Here is a 21,431-nt window from a genome sequence, read left to right on the forward strand (position 1 = left end):
TCTGCCTGGTTCCCTGTAACTTGGCTTCTCGCAATGAAGGAACCGCCAGAAGGCCCTCGGTGCTGGACCTCAGTGTCCGGGTAGAATAATGGGGGTGGAGATGCTCCTTCAGGTATACTGGACTGAGGCCGTTTAGGGCTTTAAAGGTCAGCACCAACACTTTGAATTGTGCTCGGAAACGTACGGGGAGCCAGTGTAGGTCTTTCAAGACCGGTGTTATATGGTCTCGGCTGCTGCTCCCAGTCACCAGTCTAGCTGCCGCGTTCTGGATTAGTTGTAGTTTCCGGGTCACCTTCAAAGGTAGCCCCACGTTTTACTTGTCCTGTTTGTTCTCTCGGAGCTGGAGAGGACAGACGCCATTATGTTTTTGTCTGTACATAGTGTGTAAATAAATAGTAGATTAGCTCTACGATGCCTCAAGCTACTTGCTGTGTTAAGCTAGAAGATTAGTGTGCATAATACCAACTGGTTTATGTCGCTGAGTGCACTGGAGATGAGGGAAGAATGCCTTCTCTAGAGCTGCGCATACTTGAGGACACTCGGAGTTCCAGGGGCTTGCAGGCTCACCCCCAGGGCGTTTTCCAACAGCTGTGCCCCTGAATAGACCAAGCCTGAACCAGAAGTCTGTTACCATTGAGGTTGCAATTGCGTAATAAAATCTACAAGATTTAGCTAGTCAGATAACTAAAGTTTCAAACTTAGCTTTAACAAACAAAACTAGACGTGTTGTGCACTTCAGTAGATCTGAACCGCCTGCTAGCTTTTGAAGACTTTTAAGTATTTCCGTGTGGATTATCTGCTGCAATTATGGACGGGGTGCTGCACAAACAATGTGGTACTTTTCTCCCTCCCTCTCCTCACCCCCTGCCCAAAATGTGGAACACCTTTGCAATTGTAAATGCATGCGTGCGTTGCACATCCTCTCGCTATGTCCGGTGGCAAGTTATTATGGGGACTGACAGACTGTCATCGTTTTGATAGCTTGAGCAGTATATCTCTTGAACAGCAATAGAGCTCTTATGCAGAAAGTATCATATGTTCCAAGCCAATTTACAGGGAAACAGCAATAACATTTTATCATGGTTGAGAGCCCAGTAGCTGCTTCCTATTAAACTTGCCCTTTCAGATACCTGTCTTGGATTAATTTGTTGATTTCAAATGGAAACTCAGTCTTCTCCACTGAAGCATGACTTTCTAGGATAGACTCTTACTGAATGACAATTACTGTATATTCTACCCGCTTTCAAACCATTACAAGCTCTGGGCGCAGTGGAAGACAGAGGACTTCTTCAGTAACTGATTTTAATACGTGTCTAATTTTAGCTGTCAGTTATCTACGCACCAGTAGACGAATCCACGGAAAGATGAAATGCAAAACACCTCTAACTTGCTCCTTTTAATGATATACTTGCTGCAAGGGATAAAAAGGGAAGGATCAGGGAAAGGAGTCGCTTGAAGAGCACCACATGGTGTGTGAGAACACATCATTTTGAACATTGGGCTTTCTGGATTTTTTAAAGTTTTCTTTTAAAATTGAGTAGTGTGAATGCATGGGAGTTTTTTTTTAGAACAGGGGTAGCCAACATGGTACCTCCATATGTTGTGGACTAGAACTTACATCATCCTTGCCATTGGTCATGCCAGCTGAGGGAGTTGTTGAGGGCACCAGGACTTGTCCAGGATTGCCTTCCTCCAAATGATGCTGATGGATACATTCCATCAGTGGATGTCATGGACTGGCTGGATGCAGATGAGTGGTGGGAGACACCAGCTGGGGCTCAGAGTGGTGGGATGACGATGAGCGGTCGGAGGTATGAAGAGGGTGGAGCAAAGACAGACAAGGCGGAGAAGTCTCTAGTTGCTTGGGATGGACCTGGGAGAGGAAGAGACTTAGAGAATGGTGGGAAGGCAGGGACCCTCAGTCTTCGCAACTGCGTCATTGGGGCAAAAACTACTGGGAAGAGTTGCTCTGCTCACTAGGACTGAGCTGTTTTGTTTCTTTGAATAAGGAGTTAACTTCACTGACACCTTGTGAGTTATTGATGACCCACTCCTGCCTTGACAGTGGAGCTGCACCAGTTTGATTCCACATGGAAAACCACTTTTCTCTTTCCCCATTCTCCCCACCCCCCAAGTTTGCACTTCAGATTACATCTCCTTGGGTGGTTGGTAAATATCAAATATACAATCTGCCCATTTTTTATATAACAGAGGGAAGTTCTGTTCTGGAAGTGGTATAATGTCAAAGTATCTAAATCCTGAATTTGGTAACAAGAGTTTTGAGTGACTCAAACGCTCGTGGTACTTAATAATTTTCAGTGGAGCCTTAACTAACATTCCAGTATATGGTCCACTGACTTGTCTACAACCATGGCGGTATGGGTTACCTTAGTGAGTTGCTGGGAATGTACCTATGTGGGGAGTGCATTGAAAATTAAACATGCACGAAATGTTGTCAAGTGAGTCTCCTGTATTAAAATGGGAAAGATGGACGAGGTACCCTTCACATGACTGAGGATCAGTCTTTAGACTGGAGGTTAGTTTAGCAGCGCCAGGGGTGGTTTTAAGAGTAGCGCAACCAATGTGGTCGCACCGGGTGCCGCCCTGCCAGTTACACCAAAACAATGCTTTAGAACAAGAGTCGGGTGGGGAGGAATTTTAGTGTCGCACAGGTGACCGCTGAAATTTGAGAGCCCAGAGTCCACCACTGCAGGGGCTGAACGTCAGTTCATCTTGCCTGTGCTGACAGAGGTTTGCTGGCTAACGGTCTGTTTCCAAGCGCGATTCAGAGGGCTGTCACTTACCTTTTAAAGCTGTGCATGGTTTTGAGATATGAGAAGGAATTTCTGCTCCCTGTGCACTGAAGTCATCTTCAGAAAACCCTTCTCTGATTACCCCCAGTATATGATGTGAGGTAAGGTGGGTGGTGGGATGCGGGTGGTTCTGTGGGTTAAACCACAGAGCCTAGGACTTGCTGATGAGAAGGTCGGCCCCTGCTCGGTCCCTGCTCCTGCCAACCTAGCAGTTCGAAAGCACGTCAAAGTGCAAGTAGATAAATAGGTACCGCTCCGGCGGGAAGGTAAACGGCATTTCCGTGCGATGCTCTGGTTCGCCAGAAGAGGCTTAGTCATGCTGGCCACATGACCCGGAAGCTGTACGCCGGCTCCCTCGGCCAATAAAGCGAGATGAGTGCCGCAACCCCAGAGTCAGTCACCACTGGACCTAATGGTCAGGGGTCCCTTTACCTTTACTAAGGTGGGTGGCAACTGTGAAGAGGGTCTGTTGTGAAACCTCATCTATGAAATTCTCTCCCCAGGAGGCCTCGCCTGCTGCCTTTTCAGCACCAAGGGTAGCCTTTTCTTCCTCCCAGACTTTGTACTATCTATTATAATTTTTTTACTGCTGCTTTTATTCCACTGCTTTTGCCAATTTTAGGTGGCTGGGGTTGTCTTTTTTTGGAGGGGGTACTTCTATATATTTTTTAACATTTTGTATACCACCCTGGTTATTTTTGTAAGGAAGAGTGATGTAAAATCCTAATGCAGTCTAACCTCGGTTGTCGAACGTAATCCGTTCCGGAAGACTGTTTGACTTCCAAAACGTTTGACAACCGAGGCGTGGCTTCTGATTGGGTGCAAGAGCTTCTTGCACTCAAGCAGAAGCCGCGTCAGACGTTCGGGTTCTGAAAAACATTCGAAAACCGGAGCATTTACTTCTGGGTTTTCGGTGTTAGGGAAACAAAACATTTGAAAACGGAGCTGTTTGAGAACCGAGGTTTGACTGTAATATGAGTATGACTGTTAATCAGGACCACTGTGATAAATTATTTAAAATATATAAATATTGAATTTCTAGAAGGATTTTGGAAAATTGCATCAGAGCCTGTAGATTTATAATGCAAAGAAATACATTATGTCTTGTGTGGATGAATGGGGATTGAATTGCTTTAGTACTTGAGCTTTAGTGTTTCTTAAGTGGCATACTACAGACTGTTTGTTGTACCATGGAAAACAATTCTGGTTTTTTTTGCCTAGTATGGTTTTCAGACAAGAGTCCTTGATAAATGCTGTTAACAAAAGCAGTAACTCCTGAGAGGTTTTCATTTTCAGGGGGTTAATGTTATAAAAAGTTCTATTTCTCTTTCTCTTATTAACTTAACTTCTAGTTTTAAAACTACAAAGTATGGATGTTTTGCTTTCCTAGAGCCATTACTTTTCTTTCTCTTGTTAACCAAATCTCTGTAAGTCTCTCCTTTTTACATACCTAGCATTTATGTGAAACTAACTTTTAACAGCTTTTGTTTCTGATTATACCTGCTAGTATAACTGCTATAAAATCACACTTTGCAGCTTGATGGCAACAACCACAGGAACATGCCAGATTCTATTTTTTTAAAAAAACAACACACAAAACCAACCAGCATGCAGTATTAAAATATTTTCCACTATGTTTTAAAGACTACCCTCCACTGCATAGTGGCTTGTTCTTTCAACTCAGTGATGGCGATAGAACAAATGATGTTTCTGCTTGGACAAGCTTTGTTTTATCAGGATCAGTAACCTTCTCAGCAATTGACCCAGAACTATAATGCATGTCTCTGAATAGATAGAGAGCATATGTCACAGTGTTGTGTAGACTTGCCTCTTGAGCAAGAGAGTGTAATAAAGATTTAATAAAAAGAAAGATAATAATACGGAGAAGTTCTTAGTCTTATTACTCGTACTGTAGTGTGTATAGCAGCCATGCTTCTAACTTGGCAGTTGATGGTTCACCTCATTTCTAAGAATATCACTTGAATTTTAAGGATATAATATTATCTTCTAGGGAGCCTCTGGCTCTGAAGCGCCTGGGTTTTTTATTATTATTCCTACTTTCACCTCACAATTTGCATGCAAAAAGAGTATGGACGATTGATGACCTTTAATTTAAGGAAGGGTCTCCCCTCTCTTCATATCAGTGCTCCAGATCATTTTTCAAGTCTTGGAATAAAGGTAGAGAAATGACAACACGGGCCTCGCATATAAAAATAAGTCACCCATAACATGTGCATTTTGACACGAACACTTCTCTTCTTTTGACCTTTGACAGGTTAGGGCTTGACCCAAAGCTGCTGGCCAAAATCCTAAATATGAGCTCAGGCCGTTGTTGGTCAAGCGATACTTACAACCCAGTGCCAGGAGTAATGGATGGCGTCCCTTCTGCTAACAATTATCAAGGTGGCTTTGGAACGACCCTCATGGCCAAGGTACGTATATAGGGAGAAAAAATGTGCTCATATAGAAAAGTTACTTGTCCTTCTTGCTGAACAGAATAAATGTTTTCTTTCAGTACCTTCTCCTGCTCATGACTTTTAGCAGCATATCCTATTATTGTATATAGATTTTCCTGCATTTCACAGAAAAATACAAAATCAGTTCAAAGCAGCGTCCATCTAAATCATGGGTAGGCAAACTAAGGCCTGGGGGCCGGATCCGGCCCGCGGATGATCTGGGAATCAGCGTGTTTTTACATAAGTAGAATGTGTCCTTTTATTTAAAATGCATCTCTGGGTTATTTGTGGGGCATATATATTTTTTTCAAAATATATTCTGAGCCCCCCCCCCCAAGGTCTGACAGACAGTGGACCAGTGCTCCCTGCAGAAAAAGTTTGCTGACCCCTGGTCTTAGGATTTATCCTAAGGGCTTGGGAAAGCTAACGTCACACGGAAAAACACATTAAACCAACCAATTAAGATGCAATGCATATAAAACATAGGCTGGTTCTTGGGTGGATGAAGGGAAAATCAGCTGAGCTGGACTCCCGGAGGCACTGTGGGTGAGTGGTTCCCATGTCCAAGAAACGGATCCATCGCCCACCTTGCCTGGGGTTACAGTCCACCTGAAGAGACGCGGTCTCAGGGAGCTTCTGGATCCAGCTTTGTCACCAGAGGAGAGGCCTAGCTGGCCTCAGTGGCTAGAAGTGCCTTCTACCAGTCATGACTGGTACCCTTACCTGCACCAGCTGATGCAAAGAGAAGACGATCCTGCTTGCTCCAGACAGTAGCGTAGCATGGGGAGGCCACAGGGATGGTTGCCCCAGGTGCAAAATTGTTAGGGGGCACAAAATTTCTTTCTTTATATTTTATTGATTTTCCAGGATTTTTAACAAATTATACCAGATTAGTACAAATTAATACAAATTAAAAGGCTGACTACCCCCCCCCAGTTGTTTGTTCTTTTTTTCCTCCCTCTGTTGCTGTCCCAAGTACAATATCTTTTCCAGCTTTCATTTGGGGTCTGTGTGCAAAATTTCAACACCCGATGTTGCCTCAATACGGTTTCACGCTTCTGTCACTAAACAGCTTCTCCATGCGAACCAGGAAGTGACCTCTCCAGACGACGGAACTGCTCTTCCTTTTCTTATATCTGTGGTTGTGATCATCTGCGTGACACGGATGCCACTACTGGGCAGTTGAATGCGAATGTGTATTCTGTCCATTTCTCTCCCACTCACCCGTGCCTACGTGCTGGCAACCCATGCTATGTCACTGGCTCCAGGTGTGCGAGAGAGCCTTCTGTGGGAAGTTTTCATGTGCACCCAAACCCAGCGCTAAGCAGGATTCCCCCCTACCATACTCCTTCCTGGAAGAATGTTTGGTTTCTGATCACAGCTGATTGTTCTGACAAGCCAGATTCTGTGTACAGTGGTACCTCAGGTTAAGTACTTAATTGGTTCCGGAAGTCTGTTCTTAACCTGAAGCCTTCTTAACCTGAAGCGGACTTTCCCATTGAAAGTAATGGAAAGTGGATTGATCCGTTCCAGACGATGAAAAACACGCCCTAAAACAGCAATTTAACACGAATGTTACTGTTTCACGAGACCATTGATCCATAAAATGAAAGCAATAATCAATGTACTATACTATAAAATAAATAAGACAGTATTTTAGATGAAAAAAATTAACATTTCTTTTCTTATGTGCACTCACTGTTTGGAGGGGGCTGAGGGTCCTCTTCCACAATCACCATCAGCTTGGCTCCTGGCATTCGTGGAGGCCTCAGAGAGCTCCTGCGGCTGGAGCCCAGTTGCAAAGCCTCTGCAGACCCCATGGACATCGGGGCTTGGCTCCCGGCATTCACAGAGCCCTGCAGGCACTGTGGACGTCAGGGCATGGCTCCTGGCATTCGCGGAGCCACTCTAGGTACCGTGGACATCGGGGCTTGGTTCCCAGCATTTGCGGAGCCGCTCTAGGCACCGCGGACGCCGGGGCTTGGCTCCCGGCATTCACGGAGCCGCTCTAGGCACCGCAGACATCGGGGCTTGGTTCCTGGCATTCGCGGAGCCGCTCTAGGCACCGCAGACATCGGGGCTTGGCTCCCGGCATTCACGGAGCCCTGCAGGCACCGTGGACGTTGGGGCTTGGTTCCCGGCATTCGCGGAGCTGCTCTAGGCGCCGCGGATGTCGGGGCTTGGTTCCCGGCATTCGCGGAGGCCTCAGAGAGCTCCATAGGCCCCGCCGATGTCCGGGTTTGCCTCCAGGCAGCGGGGAGGCCTCCGAGAGCTTGGACAACTTACTTCTGGGTTCCAATCGTTCGTAACCCGAGAAAACGTAAATTGAAGCGTTCGTAACCCGAGGTACCACTGTATAAGCTGTATAATAAAAACAACAATCGGATTTTAATTCTTGTTTTACTTACTTTCTTTTTTTGCTCTGCTTCCCCCAATTCTGTTTTGTTTTCCAGGATCTTGGCTTGGCCCAGGTTTCCGCTACCAACACCAAGACGCCAGTCCTTCTGGGCTCTCTAGCCCATCAGGTCTACAGGGTCATGTGTGCCAAGGGCTATTCCCAGAAAGACTTCTCGTCTGTGTTCCAGTTCCTACGTGAAGAGGAGACCTTGTGAAATCTCTTTTGACAACGGACACTGTTAACAACCAAACTGTCTTTGGAGCCTTCTTGCCGATTACTCATCAAATACATGGGTTTAATTGAAGGTCATGAATCATGATCTCACCCACCTCTAGTTTCCTGGGCTACAGCAGATGCCAGGATTAATTTTGAAATATTATAAAGAGAAAGGGTTTTGGTGCGTGTTTTAGCTTTACGGTACATAACTGACTTAATTAATGACCTGTAATCAGGTTTAAATAAAACTCAGTATCCTTGTATACAAAATGACTTGAGCGTGGTTCTAAACTGTGCAAATGTAACTGTGATTTAAGGGACTGATTCTGAGCTTCCTATCTAAGTAACAAACCATTTCATCTTTTTAAAAAAATTATTCCCATGAAGAATTTTCCTGATATTTTTTACATCCCGCTTTGGCCTAATTATAAATGCTGGTGGAAAGTTATATTAGAAGAGGTTTGCGAGTTTATTGAAAGGCTGCTGCTTATACAGTTTTAAATGGTAGACATAGTTAAAATAACACTGTGTGTGATTAATCTTTGCTAATCTGATTTTTTATATATATATTTTTACCCTTTTCACATATTTTCAAAAGGTTCATGTCTACTAACCTCACTGTTACACATTTGCTTTAGGTATATCCTGCATTATTATAAATCTAAATAAATAAACCCCATGCCTTCGAAGGCAAATAAAAACCAAGATAGTGAATGATCACTAAATGTGTTTTTGTGTGTGTGATTACATTTGTTTTCCTGCCCTAATTATAGGACTCTGGGTGTACAGATATATGTATTTGTATAAAATCTGTGTAAAGCTCTATAGATGATTATATTCTTTAAAGTTTCCCTTGTAAAGGGAAGTTTTCCTTCTCACATGACACCTACTACTCGTCTCCCGTGATTTTCATTCCTACACCCTTGTCTTTCACTGCAGTCCATATGTATTAACATTGAGGACTACAGTCCAGAGCAATAAGACCTGTTAGTCTTTCTACATAATAAACGTAGCGCCTGAGTATACTTTTTATTTTGCACACGAAGGAACCCTCTGAACCTATTCATGAGGAGAAGTAAATTGTTAATGAGAGCTGGCAATTACCACAGCTTTGGGCAAGGGATGGGTAGGAGAAAATCATTGTGTAATTTTGCTGTGCTCTTTAAGTACACCCATCTCTGCTTAATGGTGGGGACCAAGTAGAGATTTACCATTGGTTTCAGTAAGCTATGGGCCATTGTATTGTTTAGGAATCCCTAATACATGTTTATCCTGGATGATGCAGCACCATTGAATAGGACAATTGTATGTAAGTATAAGTATAGTGTAGGGACGCGGGTAGCGCTGTGGGTTAAACCACAGAGCCTAGGACTTGCCGATCAGAAGGTCGGCAGTTCAAATCCCCGTGACGGGGTGAGCTACCGTTGCTTGGTCCCTGCTTCTGCTAACCTAGCAGTTCGAAAGCATGTCAAAGTGCAAGTAGATAAATAGGTACCGCTCCGGCAGGAAGGTAAACGGCTTTTCCATGCGCTGCTCTGGTTCTCCATGCTGGCCACATGACCTGGAAGCTGTACGCCGGCTCCCTCGGCCAATAAAGAGAGATGAGCGCCGCAACCCCAAAGTCGGCCACGACTGGACCTAATGGTCAGGGGTCCCTTTACCTTTTATAAGTATAGTGCAAGTATATTCCCATTAGTTGTTTTGAATAAGGTCAATATTTGTTTGTTTCCATCAACGGATTCACATTGCAATCCAATACATGTCTACTCAGAAAGAGGCTTTATTGAGTTCATCGGGGCTTTCTCCCAGTCTTTACATCTCAAGCCCCAAGATGTGATGTGGAGGAAAGTCCCACAGAAAGAAAATTTTGGATACAGGTGTTGAAATTTTGCTGTTTAAATAAATAAAGTGTTTGGGGAAGTGGCATTCCAACGGCTGCACCTAGGAGGACATCACAGAACACATTTCATGTTTCTCTCATTAATGGCCGGAGAGCTTTGTGGAATGATAATTGTAGCACAAACGTTTGCTGTCATGGAGTACTCATTCACACATTAATTTTTACTTCTGCTTTTCTTCTCCAGCAGCTCCCACTGTTGAAATCTCCTGGGGTTTTTTATAAAAGCAGTTTGTGGATATATGGCATGAGAGCAGCTTAAAAAGAAACACAGGAGGAAATACAGTGTGTTTCCCTAACCTACAAACTGTTCTGTTGCACAACAGCTGATAGCACTCAGAAAAATTAGAAGTGTGTGTATGTTTATGGACCCTGGACCATGATGTAGACTACAGTGGGAAGTCCTGACGAAACTTTGTTGAGTTGATGGCACAGACACATAAATGGTTATCTGCTAATGGAAATCAGGTTGGGAAACGGGTTAAGAAACCGACATGTTCAAATTGTAAGTTCTGCATAAAATAGACCCTTGATATATATTTTTTTATTTTTAAACCTACTTACTGGCTTTTGTGCTTTTTGAGCGTGTTTATTCTTTTAAGATTCTCTCCACCTTTTAAGTAAAACTTGAATTGTGATGTTGGCACTGTAATAGCCATCACTCAGTAAAATCTGGGTATTTCTCTGACAGGGTTGAGAAATCCTAATGAAGGCACACTTTCCTTTTTAAAGAAAAGATCAACACAGATTCAAATATTCCTGTGTGCTTTACGTAATGATTTGTGAGAATAGTTTGTTGAAAAATATGAGTCATTGATGGCAGGGGGGAATTGACCTCTGCAATTTCTTGAGTCAATGGTATTTAATTTAATACCACGGGCTAAAATCTGCATATTTTTGCAAACAAATTTTGACTGGAACCCCTTTGTAGATAGAGATAAAGAGAAGACTGGGGCTGCTGTTCCTCATTCTCCTTAACCGTGACCTAGAGTCTTCCTTCTCCTTAGGGGTCGGAGGTAATTAGTTATGTCTGCTTGTTAAATGTTGAGGTTTGCTGAGCCAAGTTCCCAGGAAGACAAGGCTGTTAGTGTGGTAACTATATAGTCTATTAGTCACCAGGCTTTACCCTTGAGTTGGAAATAAATGAGTATACATGATCTTTCATTTTATGTGGCAGATCCCATAGCATTTGCAAAATTTATCTGATCGCACAACAGATAAAGGTCACCAACTGCTGAATCACAGCATGTTATTTAGCAGCAAATAGAAATGGTTCTACCATACTTTTTGAGGGTAGACCAGCCCTTTGCAGATACCATTTTCCACTCCCCTCTGCATATGTATGTGTGGAGGGCGGGTCACAATGGCAGCAATGCGTTCTCCTCCCTCTGTGGTTATTGGATATTACCTCTGCATGTAGGTGTAAATTGTCTGATTGATACGCCGTACTTAAAAAATTTTTAGCAACACAAAGATCATGTAAATTTTTGCGTACACAAACATGTTCATACGGACTTGAGTATGCTCAGCGGACACATGAAACTGACATGGTTGTTAGGGAGGGGAACTGAATGCAGTTGCTGGAACACTAAACCGAAACACTCACCAAATGCTGCAACCAGTTTGTTGCACTAGTATTGTGCATTTTCATTCTCAAAGGTTGGATCAACTCGAGAACTGTTTGGGTATGATAAATTGTGGCTGTGTTCGAGGCTAAACGAGCTTGAATCGAAATACACTTCTACATACAATAGGTTCTCCCCACCCCACTTTTCTCAAAATGATGGTGTCCTGAATCTAATAGTGCACTTATGTTAGCTGGAGTAGAGCCAACACACAGAAGATACCAGAATTTGTTGGGGGTCTTAAATGCTTTTATTACATTCTTTAGCATTGTCCATTTTTTTTCTACCAATGTATTTCATGCCATTGACCATGGAGAGTGGAATGTCTGCATCAGCTATCTGATAGAATAATAATAATAATAATAATAATAATAATAATAATAATAATAATAATAACAATAATAATAATAATAATAATAATAATAATAATAATAATAATAATAATAATAATAATGTAATAATTATTATTTGTACCCCGCCCATCTGTTTGGGTTGCTCAAGCCACCCTGGGTAGCTTCCAGAGTTGTTTAAATTTATTAAACCATTCTTTCCCACTTGATTGTAATAAAACCTCAAAGCAGTTTAATAAATTTATGTCCTGCTTTCACTGTAGGTCCAAAAGTCACAAGGTAGCTTATCTGCAGCATGCTATAGTTACCAATATAGATGCACACACCCCCCCCCCCCCATAAAACTCTTATTTTTTTTGTCCTTGCCCACAATTCAGTGGCCATTGTTAGGAGAAGAGTAATATTTTTGTCTGTTGCAAGTGTGATGTATGGTAACGGACGTCCCTTTTGCTCACCTTGCTTTGCTAAACCAATAGAAGGGCTAGCAACCCAAACTTGAAGTGCGAGAAACTTCACAGCTCTGCAAAGAGCTCTGACTATTGACAGAGCTTGTTTAGATGTCGGAAAGACAGAAGCTACCTCCTACTAAAACAGAAGCCTGTGCGATAAAGGCCATGCCAAAATGTCTTGCCTCTCCAGAGGCCCCTGGAGGCTATAGCTTTGGCAGCAGTGCCTGATTCTTTCGCTCTGGTTGCCAGGAGCCTGGTGCCTTGCTAACATCCCGCTTTTGTTTATGACCTAATGTAGCGCTAGGTTTCCAGCTTGGATTGAATTAAGCTTTTTAGATCTTACTGTTTTGCATATGTACACAACCGAGCTGACAAGTGTATATTTAATATGTTGCCCTGACTCTAAGAGTAATGGTGGATATTCAATCTGCTGTAAGCCGAAGCGGTGGGAGGGGGCAGTGGTGTGTCTGCCAAGGCTTGTAAGAGAGACTCCAGCAAAAGAAAAAACGAGGGGGGGGAGCATGGGAACGCTTTATGCATTGCTGCAAACGCAGGATTTAATTTCTCCTTTTTATAAAGTAATTTACAAATAGATTAGGATATCATCAAGCAAAATAAATTCCACGTAATTAATGTGCATCGTGCACACATATATTTACAATCTGCTTTTAACTAACGTCGTGAATGGGCGATTTTCATAACATCTTTTCAAGCTTGTTAAAAACGTGCTCCACATGCACCGCAATAGTGGGAAACAAACCACAATATTTTCAGAACTTGCTCTCTCTTTCCTTTGTTCTTTAATGATTCCTGTAAAGCCTAGATATTTAAATGCTTGGGTGTACAAATGTACTTGGTGTGTGTTATGCGGCCCATGAGCCAAGGAGATGAGTAACTATACAACCATTTAGAAGACATCTGAAGGCAGCCCTGTACAGGGAAGGTTTTTATGTTTATGTTTTTATATATGTTGGAAGCTGTCCAGAGTGACTGAGGCCACCCAGTCCAATGGGTGGGGTGCAAATAATAAAATTATTATTATTATTATTATTATTATTATTATTATTATTATTGAATAGGATGTCCCTATTTTCATTGGAGAAATGTTGGAAGGTATGTGTGCCTTTTACATGCATTGAAAGATAGAGATGTGCCTTATTCTGTGTAAGCTTAATTTTAAGACACTGCTAGCAGGTGGTGTTTCCAGAAGCATTTTTTTTAAAACTCCATACCCACAGAGGCAGTTTTAGGGTTCAGACACACTGGGCGCCACGCTGCAGAATGATGTAGAATGGAGTGCAAGAGACAAGGTGGCACCATATTTTAGTGTCACACTGGGGGCTGCTGAAATTTCATAGAATGGTAGAGTTGAAAGGGACCTTGAGGATAATCTGGTCCACACAAACCCTGCAATTCAGGAATAATATGCAATTGCCCCATACGGGGATGGAACCAGCATCCTTATCAACACCACGCTATAACCAGCTGAGCTATCCAAAGTCTGCCACTGATACCCACATAGTATTCTCATATATAAAAACTAGAGCAAAGCTACCTCTGATAACAGGCAAATTTCTCCCTTACATAACATAAAGCATGCACTGTCTTTACTTTATTCAAATGCTCATGTTCATTTCCATTTGTTTTATTTTGTTTTATTGATATGCCAAAAGAAAAATACACATAAAAACAGTGATAAACACAATATTAATTGCAAATCAATAAAGCAAAAAGTGGTCCCCATTTGAAGCTGATCTTGTGTGGTCCAGTAAGGGAGAGTGGCATATGAGATACCATACCAGTTGTTAAGAGTATTAGTTATGCTACTCTAAACTGAAGGGTTGGGTTTGATACTCATACTGTACATAGATTTAGGCTACCCCTCCAAATACCTTGCCTACAAGATTCTCCATTTTGTACCTTGCATTCCTTTCTACTTCTGTGGCGTACATGTTGTTTAACTCGGCTGTGGACCAGGCTAGTAGCTGAAATGCTATGCTATGATTTAAGCGACTTTTGAGGTCTACTGACTTCAGGAAGAGTTAATCTCCTTAACTGAGCCATGGAACAGGCTGGTATTGTTTTATAAAATGTATTCAGATTCTATCAAAGAACCTCTTCGTTCCAGAAGCAAGCCAGCCTAGAAGCAAATTGGCACCTGTGCTATTAATAATGCAAATTTGCAAACAAGAAAGTACCAAGTAGAAATAATGCACTCTTTGAGAAGTAATAAACTCTTTGATCTTTCTTTGAAGACGGGAGTATAGGTTTAAACTACCTATTCAGGAACAACCAGATGCCCATAAAGGCCGGTACTTTGCTTTGATAGAAAATCGCTGAGACCTGCCCAGCTGTGCTCATTTGTAAACAGATTAGTTAAGTGTTCATCAGCCCCAATTTGCATAGTATAACTGTATAGTTCACCATAGCCAGCATCAACAAAAAATTGTTTGTTGGAAGTTTAAGAAAACCTGTTTCTATGAGCCTGAAATTGCAATGAGATAATTATGTGCACAGTAAAGCAGTCATTTTAAGAGTAGAGTTGTTTGCCATCTATTTAGTTGAATGGGAAAATAGATGCCTGCTTCATAAAAATACATAAAAATACAAAAAATAGCTATGATTTTGGCTTTCTGGTGGTCAGCCATTACGTGCCACAAACATGTTTGTTCATTTACAGTATATATATTGATTAAATAAACTTCTATCCCACTGCTCCTCCCAAAGGAGCCCAAGGTGGCAAAAAAACCAAGCAACAAAATAAAGACATATTAAAAACAATTCCAATATAAATGCAGACTGGTAAAGATCTCAGCTTTAAAGTCTTATTGGAGGAGAAAGATCTTCCAAAAAACAAGCAGACAGACAGGTCTAGGGTTACAGATCAGCACTGTTGGGAAGGTACATTCAGTAACTCAGCTAGGACATAATTCTAAACCAAGCCATGATTTAGCAAGCAAACTTAGCAGTTGTCCTGCTACACTGTTGTTAGGCAAACTATAGTTTCACTTATGTCAGAATCAGGGTGTGTGGTTTATCTTGCTCCAGACTGAGCTGCAGCCAAGAAGGCTTACAGCTTGTGGTTTCTCTGAGGGAGATAAACTATGAGCTCAGGTTCAGATGTAATGCTACAAAAACACCATGAGGCTGCCCAAACGCCTTTCAACTTTCTTTAAAAAGAAAGGGATGGTGTTTCATACGGTGTTGAGCTTCAGCTCCTGTCAGCATGGAGAGTGGTCAGGAATTATGGGAGTTGTCATCCAAGAGCATTCCTCATCCTTAATTTAACTCTCTCCACTTACTGTTTTTTTTATGTCCCTGTTATTCCATTTGAAACCAGGGATGCCCAACCAGTAGATTGTGATCTACCGGTAGATCCCCAGCTGATCCTGACAGATCGCAGGATCCTTATCGTGTACAAAAAGTTACGGGGGGAAAGCTAAAAAAAACACCTGTGCAATACTCCCCCCAAAAAGCTCAATAACTCTGGTGGGCACTTCCCTCCTAAAAGAAGGTCAACAACTCTGGGCAATCCACCTACCCCACGCACGCTCCTCCCCCCTCCAATGACAATGGGTAGATCACTGCCAGGTTTATCATACTGGGGGTAGATCGCAGTCTCTTGGGAGTTGGACATGCCAGGACTATATCATATAGAGAAATGGCAATACTTTGTGGTGTGTAAAAAACAAAGGCAGTCCTGTTGACCCAGAAGGAGGTGCAGGGAAACCTTCAAAATCCACAGTTGAGCAATACCTATATTAGGACCCAAGAAAATAGCACAAAATATTGAGCAAGCTTTAGCATTTTCCAGAACTCTTGATCAGGCTTAATTCTGCACAAACTGCAGGTGGTGATAGTGAGGAACACAATGTAAAATTTCAAAAATTAGGCCTTGAGGTCTTCCTTTTGATTGGTGTGAGAAACCTATCCCCTAAGCCCTGCACAGTCCAGGTAGGCAGGGCTGCAGGCTGCACAACTGTCAGTTACTCAGGTAACATGCATGCATGTTTGGTGCTTTCAAACTCCAACCATCAGCTAAGAGTTCAGACTTCAAAGTGCTGCATTGGGCCCTGGGCAAGCAGTGACATTCAGCTGTTTGTTGGGGCTTGAAGAGAGCTCTCCCTGGTGCTTTGCAGCTCCAACTGTAAGCTAACTGTTGGGGCTTCAAAGCACCATGGACAGCTCCTTGTAAGCACCAGCGATCAGGTGCTTGCAGGTGTGGGAATGTTGTTGGTAGCAGGTGAAGGATATATTGATTAAATATTACCCTTCCTAACTCACGCTAGTGAGTTTATTCATACAGCAGAGTACATTCCCCTCTTTACACAGCAAGGAAGCTATTTGCAGATTTGTTAGAATCTCTTAGTAAGAGCCCTTTGATTCCCTCCTAAAAGAATAAAGACACGACAGTCTTCTTTTACAAGTAATAAGAAGTTTGCTCACATTCAGTTCACAGCTGGATCCCTGAAGGCAGGCTTTAGCTTAGAGTTACAAATAAGTAGAAGGAGTGGATTTACCCCATGTGAGTAATGGCATCAAAAGAGGAAGGTGGCTGCGTGACTGGACCTTTTGTGGGGTCTGTGTGGTGATGTTTAGGGAGGCAGGAGAGGATATATTATTTTATGTTATCCTTCCTAACTTGCATCAGCAAGTTCTATGACTTAGCAGAGTTTTTAAACAACCCGCCTTTTAAATTACACAGCAGTTAGCTAGTTGCTGGCTCGTCTGAGCCTCACTATTAGGATTCCTGCTTTCCCTTTTTATATCCCTCCTAAAAGAATAGACGTGACCATCTAATGAAAGTTAACATAAAACTAGTTTACTTACAGTCATCCAGTTCACAATAAGATCCCTGAAGGCAGACTTAATTTACAGAACAACATATATGTGAACTATCCCATAAGGGAAATAGTCTCAAGTGACTGCGACTCAGCAGTCACTTCTCCTAACTCTTAGGAACACAAAAATGGAGAAAAAGAAGAACAGAACAACATGGAGGAAGGTCTGCTCCTCTGCCCAGAAGAAGCCACACCCTCTTTGAGTCACATGCAGTGAAAGTCTGTCCCAGGAGGAAACAGGAAGTTTTCTCCCGAGTAGTACAAAACATCCCTTAACATGTCCACTGTAGGAATGTTGTGCTTGACTGCTATAAGTTTCACATCCCACAGTCTGGAAGGGTCACACCCACCTACAAAGGAAAGTGGGCAAAGGAAGGATGCTCCAGACCAGGTTTAACAGGAAGTTCAACTGGCTGGACCAACATTCCCCTACATGTCCACTCTAGGCAAACAGGAAATGTTGTATTTGACTGCTTATGTTACATTCCACAGCAGGGAGTTCAATAGGTTACCGTGCGCTGGGCTCTGCAGGCACCACTGATCAGTGATGCCTGCAAATCCCTTTTCAACCCTATCCTGACTTCCATCCCTTAAAGGTATATGTGGCTTGGTCTGAGTGGCATCATGGCCAAAGCAAGGGCTGCACTTGGAATTTAGATCCTTTCTGGAGATGGAGATTGCAGACTGAATTAATTTATGCAAGATGCTTGCAGGGATCAGACTGCACCTTGGCTTCCCATGGGCATCTTACATTTTCCATTTAAGCCTCCCCTGTGAAAATGCCCTGAGCTAAGGTGAGAGGGAAATAGAAACCAGCAATCTGTGGCTGAGGTCACTGCATCTACTATGCAGTTGTCATGGCTAATTTAAAGGTAAACAAGTTGCTAACAGAGTGCTGTGGTCCTCCCCTGGGGTAATAAAATCTAGCTTGGTGTAAGACTGGCCCTACAAGTAGGAGGAGATCAAGATGTCAATTGAGGTTATTATTTCACCACCTGGAATCGGGTTGGGGCGTTGTCTGGATTTTCTGCCTTGGGGTGGCAGAAAATCTTGCAAGCTGCTTTAAAGTGGGGAAATTTCTGAAGTGGAAATGGCAGGTTTGCTTATTCGTTTGTTTAGAGCAGTTCACAACACAAAGCATTACAATTTAATTTAGCAATGCACAGCAGTTGCAAGGAAGAACCAGGCATTTAAAAATAAAAATAAAAATTCCCTCATAAAATAAAGGCCTCATGGAATAAAAACACATTTAGGAGGAGGAGGAGGAGGAGGAGGAGGAGGAGGTGGTGGAGCAACCCTTCCTCTATGGCTAAGTAATATTCTGGGGGCAGCTGCAGAACAGGCCCTTTTCTCCCCACATTGAACCATATTTCTACTTAGATGGGACACAGAGAAAGACATCTCCTTCTGTTCTTACAATGCAGACTGGACAGTATGGGATAGCCTACTACTGCATATATGGATGGTCTATTGATTTCAATTGAAGTTATAGACAGAAGGAAAGTTTGCCACTTTTTTGGTACTCCTGTGTTTTTACTTTAAAACAGATGACTTTTCAGCTGCTTCCGGCAGCATTTACAATTGTCTTTGCGACCTGGCAAGGGACGTGGGTGGCGCTGTGGGTTAAACCACAGAGCCTAGGGCTTGCGGATCAGAAGGTCGGTGGTTCGAATCCCTGCAACGGGGTGAGCTCCTGTTGCTCCGTCCCTGCTCCTGCCCACCTAGCAGTTCGAAAGCATGTCAAAGTGCAAGTAGATAAATAGGTACCGCTCTGGCGGGAAGGTAAATGGCATTTCCGTGTGCTGCTCTTATTCGCCAGAAGTGGCTTAGTCATGCTGGCCACATGACCCGGAAGCTGTACGCCGGCTCCCTTGGCCAATAAAGCAAGATGAGCACCGCAGTCCCAGAATCGGCCACGACTGGACCTAACAGTCAGGGGTCCCTTTACCTTTACCTTGCGACCTGGCATGGTAAATTGAAAGTTAGGCCATTATTCCAGGAACTTTTGTCTTTTGAAAGTTGAAGTTAAATTTTAATTTTGCTTCCTGGTAGCAAAACTTTGATCCTACACAGGCCTACTTGGGAGCAAGCCCCATTCATTTCAGTGGTACTTACTCCCAGGTAATGGTTGCAGCTTGGGTTACATTTTACTTTCAAAGCATATCATTTTTGCATATAACAAATTATTTTAAAGGACCCAGACTCAGAGCTATAGTTAGTAGTCAATGGCTTTTCAATAGCTTGCTTTCTTCGTTCCTTTACATTTCACAGCAGCTGAATCTCCCTAGTCGTCCTATGGTTTAGATACCAGGCTAGCAAGCTTCAAAGTGGAATTCTCAGCCTTTTGCTGTGCTGATTGGCATTGCTCTCATCCTTCACCTCTAATCCAGATCAGAAAAGTTGAACATAGAAATTAAGGTATGTTTAAAATAGGCTTCTAGCTAAATCAGTTGCTGTTTGATGAAGTGTGAAGGTTAAAAATAGGGAGGCAGAAGAAACCTCTTAAGAAGGAGGAAAAAACAAAACCCGAGTTCCTCCTCCTCTGCCCCCAACTGTGTTTGTCTAGTAATCATAGATCAGCATTTCTGTAACATAGCTGTAAAATCAGAACAGATTGCTGGTGTGCAAACAAAGCCCAAACAATTTTCTTCCTCCCAGCATTTTTGAACTCTTCTATCCAGTAAAACTTTCTATAAAAAATAATAAACACCCTGAGTAGCTGTATGTAAGGCCTAACTCCACATTTGCTTTCTTATACTGTATAAAGGTAAAAGGTAAAGGTAAAGGACCCCTGGGCGGTTAAGTCCAATCAAAGGAGTCTATGGGGTTGTGGTGCTCATCTTGCTTTCAGGCTGAGGGAGTCGGTGTTTGTCCACAGGCAGCTTTCCAGTCATGTGGCCAGCATGACTGAACCGCTTCTGGCACAAGGAACACCATGATGGAAGCCAGAGGGCATGGAAATGCCATTTACTTTCCCGCCGCAGTGGTCCCTATTTATCTACTTGCACTGGCATGCTTTCGAACTGCTAGGTTGGCAGAAGCTGGGGCAGAGCAACGGGAGCTCACCCCGTTGCACAGATTCAAACTGCCGACCTTCCGATCAGTAAGCCCAAGAGGCTCAGTGGTTTAGACCACAGCGACACCCACGTCCAGCTTATTTATATACTGACCATTATTCCAACTTTCAAGGTCCTGGTTGTCTACGAACCACCACCCCCAGATTCTCATTAGGGTGAGATGCACTGTTTTTCTATTTATTTCTAAATGTGCATCTAGGATGTAAATCACCATATGCAAATTTTATGCAAATCAGCACCCAAATTTTATTTATTTATTAATAGCTATATATATATCCTTTTGTTTCTGAGGGGAGATATAAGTGGTCACCCTCCCCTCTTCTGTTCCAGGATATCCTTGACCAGAAAGCCTTTATTCCAGGAGGAGGCCTTTGCATTTTCATCTATGCAGTGCCTTTGAAAAATCAGACCTTTTTATTCATGGCTGTGTATTAGGAGAAAAGCGCAAAATGATTGAATTTTGGTCTTTGTTTTCATCATCTTTATAGCACAGCCAGTCAAGCCCCAGTAGGCACTATTGTTATGTGGAGAATATATCATAGAGATCTTGGCAGGAGGTTATGTCTTGTGCAATACCCAAGACAAGCACTTAATGATACCTAAAACTTTGGCTGGGAGTTAAGGGCACATTTTACCTCACAGGAGATTTTTCGCCATGCACAGCGGCAGACATCTGAGTGACCTTATGGAAATCCAAGTTAACTTGTTTCACTCACCTGAGCTGGATAAACTGCTGGAAGCCATATGTTGCGAGTAAACTAGGCTCTCCTGGGGAAATAAATTACAAGCAAGGTCATTGTTTGATGTAGTTTAGAAGTGACTTAGTATAAATATTGGTGTTGTTTCAAATACAGCCAGCCAAGAGTTTGTCATTATGTTTCTTATTACCAGGTAATTATCTTTTCCAACTTCCATTTAAAAGAATACCTTTGGGAGAAAATGTTCCTGTGGAATGAGCTCTCACCTGTGTATCCTCTCTAGTGGTTAGATCACTACTCCAGCTTTACACCAGATGTCAACCTTTGGTGTCAGCTCATCTTTCTATCTGCCAGCAACGCAAGACCATATTCCAATGGAGGATAGAGGGGATATGTATAATTTTTTTTTTAGTCTTCCTTAGAGGCCCACATCGGAAATCTGTGGTAAATGGTTCAGCATGAGATTGGACGACCAATTATCCACATTATTTTTCATCCCATCCAAGCCAGACTTGAAATATATGTGTCAGGTTTCACTGGAGCTGAAGCTGGACTTGGGGTGAAAGTCAACATGTAAATTTATGGTATACAAAACTGTTCCTTTTCCTTTT

The 21,431-nt window shown here is 42.7% G+C and overlaps 1 protein-coding gene and 1 long non-coding RNA gene across 2 annotated transcripts in view; both read left to right on the plus strand.

Moving 5' to 3' along the window:
- The window catches only part of HIBADH (3-hydroxyisobutyrate dehydrogenase), a 74,191-nt gene extending 65,583 nt beyond the window's left edge, over nucleotides 1-8,608 (plus strand). The window contains exons 7-8 of the mRNA XM_081883421.1: nucleotides 5,089-5,245; nucleotides 7,723-8,608. Of these exons, the coding sequence (XP_081739547.1) occupies nucleotides 5,089-5,245; nucleotides 7,723-7,881 (316 nt within the window). The 3' untranslated portion in view covers nucleotides 7,882-8,608. The remainder of the gene's footprint in view (nucleotides 1-5,088; nucleotides 5,246-7,722) is intronic.
- A 201-nt stretch (nucleotides 8,609-8,809) lies between these two features.
- Nucleotides 8,810-10,339, plus strand: LOC309353860. The gene is made up of 2 exons (XR_014162087.1): nucleotides 8,810-9,202; nucleotides 9,560-10,339. It is a non-coding gene; the product is annotated as an uncharacterized lncRNA (long non-coding RNA).
- Nucleotides 10,340-21,431: the final 11,092 nt, after the last annotated feature.

The sequence above is a fragment of the Podarcis melisellensis genome (assembly GCF_964234715.1).
Source record: "Podarcis melisellensis genome assembly, chromosome: 12".
Lineage (NCBI taxonomy): Eukaryota > Metazoa > Chordata > Lepidosauria > Squamata > Lacertidae > Podarcis > Podarcis melisellensis.